The sequence below is a fragment of the Melanaphis sacchari genome, unplaced genomic scaffold (genome assembly GCF_002803265.2).
Source record: "Melanaphis sacchari strain LSU unplaced genomic scaffold, SCAv2.0 Contig34_pilon_pilon, whole genome shotgun sequence".
In the NCBI taxonomy this organism is placed as follows: domain Eukaryota; kingdom Metazoa; phylum Arthropoda; class Insecta; order Hemiptera; family Aphididae; genus Melanaphis; species Melanaphis sacchari.
In genome coordinates this window covers 759,639-769,780 of record NW_020271213.1, presented here as the reverse complement: position 1 = coordinate 769,780, position 10,142 = coordinate 759,639, and the positions used below count along the sequence as shown (strand labels likewise).

At 27.0% G+C, this 10,142-nt stretch overlaps 1 protein-coding gene across 1 annotated transcript; it reads left to right on the top strand.

The window, feature by feature from the left end:
- The first annotated feature begins 9,058 nt into the window (after positions 1-9,058).
- LOC112596770 lies at positions 9,059-10,142 on the top strand. The gene is made up of 3 exons (XM_025342551.1): positions 9,059-9,166; positions 9,249-9,903; positions 9,982-10,142. The coding sequence occupies exons 1-3, from the start codon at positions 9,059-9,061 to the stop codon at positions 10,140-10,142; spliced, it is 924 nt and encodes a 307-aa protein (XP_025198336.1).

Below are 10,142 nucleotides of genomic sequence, written 5' to 3'. Positions count from 1 at the left end.
TGTGTGATACTATGATAATGAAAAACGAAAATCATTACTGTTATCACATACTTGGTGTCAACCCGTATTTTCGACACACTGTCGCCACCCGCTGGTCTATTGCAGCTACAGTATTCCTTATCCTAATTCGCACTACGGTGTTTGTCGAAACACAGATTAGGTAAATTGAATTGTTTTTTTTCAGCACACATTATTGATTTCATATTCTGAAGGAGCAGAACATTTTTCGCGCATTTTGATGTACAATAATTAAATAGTTTATAAATAAATTTAGTTATAGTTATAAGTTATAACTGTAGTAGGCGTGTAGCCTTTAGGAAACAGATATCGGAATATAATGCCTACCTATACATAGATATAGGTAGGTACCTACCATAGACATATTACTAAGTATAAGGTCTATGGTACCTACGTACTGTCACTGTGTAAATGTTTATATTTAATACACAAATAGTTTTTTGAAATCTGATAAAAATGTTCACGATTTAAATCACTTAAAAAGTAAAAAAATAACATTATTTTTAATTTACATGTTAGTAATTGACTGTGCATACTTTTTTTTTTGTTAGCTTGCGTTTTAAATATCATTATGTAAAATTATGGTTGGATTAAAAACTATAGAATAATGAATCTCGAACAACAAGACTTTTCGGCGAACAATAAAATAGAATTTATACACAAACTACGGTCCTCATTTAATATCGATTAAATTTTAATTTGTAGTTATAATTGAAAAGGTATACTTATAGATATTTTAGAAATAAAAAAACTGTCAATATTTCGAACTGTAAGTACCAACTTTGAATATTATTAATTGCATATTAAAAAATCTAGTCTCGACAAAATCGTCTTTCTTTAAGTGCAATATATAGGTGTCGAGTGTATAATATATACCTATTTCCAAGTCATTAGTCACTGCAGTTTATAATAATCAAAAATATGTAGGTACCTAATAGTGTAATACCACCAGTGGCGCCGAACCTAAACATGAACTGAAGTGATCGCTTCATATACCTATCAGAGAGGATAGGTAGTTTTATTTGTATATGTGTTTTTATTTTTACATTATATAATATCTATACTAAATAATTAAATAATTAATAAATAATTTAAGTTCTTAGTTATTAGAGGTAGACAACATTTTATTTCCTAATTCATTTAATAAAATATTTTGATTTTGCTTCACTTAAATTTATATGACTCGGCGCCATTAAATACCACTAACCACTAAGAACCAAATGCAATAAAAGAAAAGGGGAAAGTAGGCAACCACTCTCCTAAACATTAGAAGTTTAGTGTACCTTGTCATTGAACACTAAGTCCTAAGTCACTACTTACTGTAGTCTGTACCTAATGTGTATGTATTACACATATAAATTTGAATTCAACGATAAATCATAGCTTACGAAAAACAATGATGAGTATCTACCAATAACTATACATTACATATACTTTACGCAGGTATACTATTTTACAATTTTATTGAAATTAGGATTGTTACAATAAAAATGAAATTAGTCTGTTTGTGTTCACAAGTCGTATGGATTATAACCTAACTGTGGTTATTTTTTATTATTATATTATTATTTCTTAATTATTTATATGAATGTTTTGACTTTTGACAATGATTTATTTGTATTATTTATCAACATAGTATCATTCAAAATAAAGGTATGAGTGTATCTACGTTTTTTACAAAACACATGATTTACCTATTACCTAATGTATAAAAGTGTAGGCACTAAAATTAAAAACGAAACAATTTGAGACTGCGTGATTGAAAAGAAGTTTTTAAAAATAGAAGAAAACGAGATTAAGAAAAAAATAATTGGAAATATTTGCGATATATTAAATAAAAGAATGTCAAACATTTTTATGCAAAAATAGATTTTTTTGTTTAAGGATACAGTGAGTGTGAGTGTACATGTAGATTAAAATAATTGTACGATATCGTAGAACTCGTTTAGTATAAGATATTTAATAAATAAAATAATAAATATAAAATTTTCATGAAAGAGTATATGAAAATTTGAGATTTATGGAAAAATTTATAGAGGATTATGATTACCTATCAGTTAAAAAATATTGTACGAGAAATACTTAATGTCGTCTAATTATAAATTCATTCAATTTATACTCTATTAGTAGATAACATATACGGTATAAACTATACACAGAGATTAACATAAAATTATTCTAAGTGTTTTGAAAATGTTATTAGTTATTATGTTTATATAAACTTAACTAATATACATTAAAGTTTAAAATTATAACGAAAATTATTTATGAATTACAACAAAATAACTATTTTTTGTTTAAACACGGAATTTCGTCCAAAATTGAACTTAAAATGTTTAAAAAAAATAATTAAATTTAAATTTATTTTTTATTTTTGTTTCCAATATGAACTACTTTCGAGAAGCACTGTATTATATTTCAGTCTTTATATTAGCTATAAAATTATCATTTCATCAATTTTTACTATGAAATAATTTGAAATGTTGACTAATTTTCTTAAAATTTGAACTTCTAATATTAATTAAAAAAAAAAAACAAGTATGTGTTTAATTAATACTTTTTAATGTCTATACTGTCTATAGTAAAAACTAATAATGAATTTTCTATTAATTTTTCAAATGTTTAACCCAGTAAAGAACTTTTAATCGATAATAACAGAAAACAAAAATGTCAAATGTTTATAAATTTCTTAAAAAGAGTTAAAATATTTTAAACACATTAAAATTTTAAGCCGCTACTTTTTTATTATACTTTTTTTTTAATTACAACAAATTGTGACGTAGAAAAACTCACTAGCGCCATAGGCAAACGTAGAAAAAAGTGCCTTTTTATCAACTAAAAATGTGTTAATATTTTTTTAACCTTTAATTTTCCTAATTTATTTTAAGAGTACAATTTATTTTTATTAGTTATTATTACAGTGTAAATTTCAAACTTTAAAAATTTGCTTTTCTTGCTATAAAGCTGGCCATCGTTGACAAATTTTGTTATGAAGGTACAATATTGCCATTGTTAAAGCACAATTTTGTGCCTCTGATGTAAACACAGTTCGCCATACTGCTTGCACGCCACTGATAATAAAATAAATAATATATTAGTTTATTAAAATTTAAGTTTCAAATGTTCAATATTTGTGGAATTACGTTCAATTATTTTTTAAATTTAGTCATAACAACTCGCAAGGAACCATTTATTACATTTTTAAATCTTAAGTATGAATATTAAAAATTTTAGAAATTTTTGACTATACAAATTAATATTTGCAATTTTCACAATTTTTTGAATTTCGATACATTCAAAATATTGTATATATATTTGATTATGTTAATAGAACAACTAATAACATTTTTTTTTTTAATATCAAGTATCTATTATATAGGTAGGTAGCTCAAAAAGTGTTGAAAAATTTTATCATGTATGTTAATATAAATATTTGTTGAATATTTCAAGTATCAATAGTTATTTATTTTTAAATTATAACAAAATATTAAAAATTGATAGAGTATAAATATATATTTTACTTATGACTTATTTAAGGGCTTAGGTTTTGAGTTCCAAGCTAAATTACTGATTTTCAAAAGCGGTGAATTTAGTCCCTCGTATATTATTAGACTAGTTTTCAAAATAAAATTATCTATACGTACAGTCATGCACCATTAGTTATTGCGAGCATATAAGAACATCAAATATCAACATTATAATGGACGTAATGAAAACTGAACGGAATAAAACAATTTTTATTTATAATGGTTACAAATTTCGGTTTCATAAAATGTTAAAGAATGAAGTCCAGCGGTAGACTATCCTTAAGTACATGTAAGTGCTATTTAAAAATCAATGATTCCAACACAGTTATTGATAGTTTTAGAGATCACAGACACAATAAACCAGATGAAAAAACTTTGAACTGACAAAAAATTAGCAATAGTCTCAAACGAAAAACTTTCGAAGATATTTCAAGTAAGCCATCTAAACTTTTACATTCCGAATTAAAAAGAGAAAACGTAAATACATTAAATTTGTTAGATACAACTTCAATTAAAAGAAATATACGAAATATTCGATCAACTGTCCACCCTAATTTATCAAAAACTATAATTGAAACGCATGAAGTTATTAATAAAATAATAATTAAAACGAATACGGACGAATCCTTTCTAATGGTTAATGACCACGATAATAATATTATCGGATTTTCAACAATGTCCAACTTAATGATTTTATGCGATACAAATATACGTTGACGGTATTTTTAAAAGTTGTCCCAAACATTTTTTACAAATCTTTACGATTCACGCACTTGTGAATAAAATATATGTCCCATTAGTTTTTTTTAATTGCCAAATAAAGAAACCAAATCTTATTTTTATTCTTTTAAATATACGATGGACCAGTGTACAATTATTGTTGGTTTAACATTTTCACTAAAATATATTTTTAATGACTTTGAAAAATCTATACATAATGCCGCGCAACAAGTTTGGCCAGCAATTAATATTAAATTTGTCATATTAATTTTGTTCACCTTGGACAAAGTAGATGGAAAAAATACAATGCCTTGGCTTAAGTACAAATTATAAAAACTAAAATTCGGAGGAAAATAGTTTTTTTAAATTTTTTTTTTTTTTTTGTTTAAACCATTTTTTGATGTTTTGATGTTTACGAATGTTTCATTGAAGATATTATGCTAAAGCTTCCTGCAAATGAATATATAAAATTATTCACCGATTATATTTAAAAACATACGTTGTACCAGATTCTACATTCCCGTCTAATCTGAGCTGAATTTTCAACAATATTTAATCGTATAACAAATTGTTGTGAATTATTTCACGCGTAGTTGAATAGTTTATTTTATACTTCACATCCAAATATTTATATTTTTATTGATGCACTCAAAGAAATCTAATCTAATATATATATTCAAATAAGAAGTAAAGAGCTATACAAAAAAATCAAAACACAATATAGAAAAGGAGAATATATTAAGAGAACAAATAATGAAATTTGTAGACTTGACTTCATTAAGCTCGTATCAGTAAAATATTTACCTGATTAATATCAAGAGTACCTATTGATTATTATTATTATTTTTATTGACAATATAAATTATTATAAATTATTATATTATGTATTATTCATTCAAAAGTTGACATTGATTACCTAATATTATTATTAGTAATTTAGAAAATAGATAGGTAATAAATTATTATAAGCATTATTAATTTACTAGAGTAAATATATTGTAAAGGATTCAGTTAACCTCTTTCATCTTTTATACAAGGGACTCAATCTACCTATTAATTTTTTTTTTTTGGCGGGACTCAGTTTACTTAAAAATAATAATATAGGACTTAATTTACCAAATCCATTATCTAATGCCGTAAAAATAAAGCTTTACCATTTTCGATAAGTGTATCATACATTTATACCTAAAATATTATCATTGCCTATTTAATGATAACGACAATCAACAATCATTTTTCATAATATGGTGTATTAACATACTGCTATGCAAGGAACCTGACCTGATAAAAAAAATTAAAATAAACACATTTAAAATATGGCGTTATAAGTTTCTATATCTCGGTTATAGTGTAGTAGTGTACTTCAATTCACTAACAAATCTTACACAATGTACTGCTCTATGATTGGCTGCATTAAGGGTTTTGTCACCCAAAAGTTTTACAATTCAATAACAACTTTTTTTTTTATATTGAATATTTGTTAAAACTAATGGTGTGACAAACGTTTTGCTATAGTTATATAGTATTTCTAGGACTCCAGGTACGTCTACAGCGTAAAAAATGTTCCCTTTATGATTTTAAATTCTACTTATAACTATCATAATACATTATTTGTTACTCTACATTTAATATAAATTATTTGTTCCGCATTAGCCTTATAAACCATCAGCATTATAATGATTAGTTTCTTAAAAATACATAAAATAATTAAAAAAATTGTCAAAATCAATCCTGAAGTTTTTAAATTAAATCTGATTAAATAAATATACAAAGATTTTTAAATATTAGTATGAATATAGGTGATAGATTTAGTAAAGATATGTAGATATCGATAGATTATTTTTTAGTCTCTTTTATTTTGGTACTAATAACAATCCATTAAATAAACAAAAATAATTCAATTTTCATGAGTTAATTAATATGTGAATTACCCTTTGGAGCAATATTTGCATTGAGATTAAAAAACCAATCTTTGAACACTCCTTAAGACTTGAGAATTATGTGTTTAAAATTTGATGCTAATTAGTTCAATAGTTTCTAATTTTATAAAGCCCATACAAACGTATATTTATTTAAAAATAGGCAGTGAACTAGTAACTATTCTAATAAATAATACTTGATGATTGATTACATTTTTAAACTTTTGCTTTAAAAGATTCTGAAAATTGTTTCTTTTAAAATACTTTAAATTTGTAATTTTATTAATTTTGACCAATTTGATAAAAATTTGAACTTCAAATCCATTGAAAGAAAAAAAAATGTGGTTATGTTTTATTGATAATTTTATACAGATATAAGAACAAATTGAGAACTTGTATTAAATTCTTAACAATTTTAATCCATTGAATATTTTTTTTATTGGCATTTATAAAAAAAAAATTTAAAAAATCCAAAAATCCCGTTTTTTTTTTTAAATTTTTGTTTATTTTTCTCAATTATTTTGTAAAATACTGTGAATTTTAATTTTGATAACTTAAAAGTACAAACTAGATACAATTTGATATCCAAATCTACCATTATTATTGAAAATCTTCGTATTTTTATCGACTACTTATTGTGTATTCAGACATAAAAAAACATACATAATTATATAATTAATACATTATTTTCACGCTACTTAGAATATAAAATTGTATAAATCAGCTAAACATTGCTATGGGATTTTTTTTTAACCAAAGAAAATAATATGTATCTATGATTTATTATTCAAATATGTTGGTACGGAAATTGCAATGTCAGATTTGAAAAATGATTTATCGATTTTGATGAGAATTTCAGTGATAGTTTTTAGAGATATTAGAAGAGTTTAGAGAGTTGTTCGATCCATGTTCAAAAATATACCAAAAGTTATATTATATAATTAGCCTCTGGCGGATTATTTCTTTTGATGGAATCGATTTAAAAGTTAAGTACATCAATGATGATTTATCCATGAACTGGGGTACATTAAAAAAGAGGTAATATATAGATGTCAATTACTTGCAATAGTGTCGTATTTGATGTTTGTTTATTTTTTTCTTGACGAAATCGGGATATTATACAGTCTATTAGATAACTGGCTTATACTCATTACTAAGGTTGTGAAGTTAATGAATGTATACATACACATTAACTGGTTAGTGCTTTTAAAAACATAGTTTCAAAGTTTTTTCGTATTCATGCTTAGGCTAACATTTTTAATATTTATATTTTTATAGTGAATCTGGTCTAAAAATGGTATCACACAAATACACAATACGTCAATACATTTTTTCAATAACATCTAATTTATAAATACGTAAATGAAATACATAGCACTATGTGTAACGCGTTCAATGACCACTTATAATTGTTAGTTATATTTCAAAAATATTAACCGACGAAGAAGATAACGTAAGCGATTTAGATATACCAGAAAATTTAGTTAGTAAAAATATGGCATATTTCGACTTAAGTTAAAGTTAAGTATAGCTTTTATTATTGATTAATAACTATGCAATGATTTAAAAGGAATAATAGATAGGAACATAATATTGCTTATGTACTTTATATAGAGACACTTAAAACAAGCGACTTGATTATTGATATCAGTCGCGTAGTTCTGGAGAGGGATATATAATTTATTGAATTAACATTAAATGAGGGGCTTATAACTATGCCCTTTTAGCTCTAAATTGTATACTATATCTGAGATTATAACATAGTATGGGTAATTTTATAATCTTATATCGAGTATAAGTCAATGCATTAAACATTAAAAAAAACAGAAACGCCAATTTGTAAAACAAATTGTACACACAAAGGGAACCACTGTAGTAAACACATGCGTTGCCAGGGACGCTTACGGAATGACAGTTGCGAGGGTCAGGACGCCGGTCCAAATCTCGTACCACAGGGATTGGAAATAGCCCCGTCGGGTAGACTTACTAATAGCAGCCCGGCGCTCTGAGGGCGATGGCCGCGTGACGCGCGATCGCGGGTGTTCATAGAGGGCCCGCGCTCGTCCGTGACACGGGCGTCGTACTTGAGGAAGGACTCATGGTGGTTGTGGGAGTAGCGCCTTAGCTAGAAGGGAACTGGCTCGAACGGGAAATCATCGCACTCCGGTTACGGCGATGGCTCGTAAGCGTGTCTAAGCAGAACTGGCGCACTAGGTGGGAAGCTGGGGGTGTCTGGCTCCAGGGAACTCACTCTGGTAAGACCACTCAGAGGAGGAAATTACGTGATTAAATAAAGGAGTGAAGTGTCGCTGGCATAAAAAAAATCAGACTGACAAGTCAGTTAAAAGTATTAAGTAAGTTGATTGAAAATTGGGATTTACATTTGAAATATTCAATAAACTTCGAACTTCGAAGAGGCGGACTAAAATATTTAATATAAGCAAAACTTTTCATCATAATTACAATACTATCTTATATTAGTTATAAGAATTCATAATGCTTATTTTTAATTTAGTGTTATTCATACACGACGTTAACTCCACATTTATTAGTTGGAATTTATTATTTATGACCTTGTAAGCTATATTATATACTATATATATGTAAGTAGCGCGAAAGTGTTTCTGGCTCAATACTTGTAAATATTGATTGCAAGGGCGCGATGGTAGAGGGGAGTAATTGTGGGGTTGAATAAGCTGTTTGCACAAGCGCAGTTTCTCGTTCACCGCGTATTTGTGCGTTTTAACTCTCGATGTTATGTTCTTAGATTTGTTAATACGCGATTCTAGTTAAACTCAAATTGAATTTGATAATATTTTCACAATTTTGAAGTGATTTTTTTCCTGACTTCACGTTTTATAACTAACTTTAGTGATGGACCACGATAATGAAAAACAAATTACATTAACAGAGCTAGTAATTAGACCGACTGATCTATCTATGACACCAACAATGACACCAACAATTACAGTGGCTGAGGCAGTGATAACATCAAAAAAAACCAACAATTACATATACCAAGTCTACGATTACACCGACTGAATCAATAATTATATCGGTTAAGCAAGCAACTACCCTTACCGAATCAAAAATTACACAGACTAGGTCAAAAATTACTCCAGCTGAGCTAAAAATTTCATCAATGAAACCAAGAATAATGTTGACCGAGTCGATAAAAACACCGATCGATGTAGCATTATTTGTAAAGAATCATATTATTCGACCGAATCAACCACTCTTTTATGTGAAAAATCCAAAAGGGTGGTTTAATCAATTTGAATCAAAAATGTCGGCTGCGGATTTAATTGAAGATTTAACAATGTACTACGATCTCTTAAAAGAATTGAACAAGCATGATATTCTATGTTGTATTCTAGACGTATTTCAAAACATGAGTATGGTAAACAAGTATATGTATTTTAGAAGTCATTTGCTCAAAAAAATATCTGAACAAGAAAGACTTTTAGAACTTGTAAGCGATTTAAAATTGGAAGATAAATATCCATCATTTCTTTTAAAAGAAATGAAACAATTAACGGCTGATAAATTATTAGAACATAACTTAAAACGTTTGTGGTTACAAAAATTACCACCGCAAGTTCGAGATATACTATTATTATCTTCCGATTCTTTGAGTTCTATATCGTTGTTGGCAGACAACATTAAGGATCTACATTATTTACCAGAAGTTAAATCATCAAAGACGTCTACTTACCAGTATGTAATTAACTTACTCTCAGGAAATATACATTCAAAGATATTGACTAACGTGGAGCTTATTGAACTTATTCAAAAACATGAAAATGAACATGGATCGACCAACTCAAATGATCATCAAGTGGAAAATTCAGAAGCTATCAGTAACACAAATTCAATCCAAAAAGAGGAAAAGCAGTCTTGTTTAAACCGTTTTTTGCAAATACATTTAGATGTTCAGAGTTGTCCAAAATCGTTGTAA

Excerpts from the sequence above, each read along its gene's own strand:
- LOC112596770 (XM_025342551.1), top strand. The coding sequence starts at position 9,059 with ATGGACCACGATAATGAAAAACAAATTACATTAACAGAGCTAGTAATT. Across the intron at positions 9,167-9,248 it reads CAATTACAGTGGCTGAGGCA|CAAGCAACTACCCTTACCGA; the intron begins GTGATAACATCA and ends ATATCGGTTAAG. Across the intron at positions 9,904-9,981 it reads AAAGACGTCTACTTACCAGT|ATGAAAATGAACATGGATCG; the intron begins ATGTAATTAACT and ends TTATTCAAAAAC.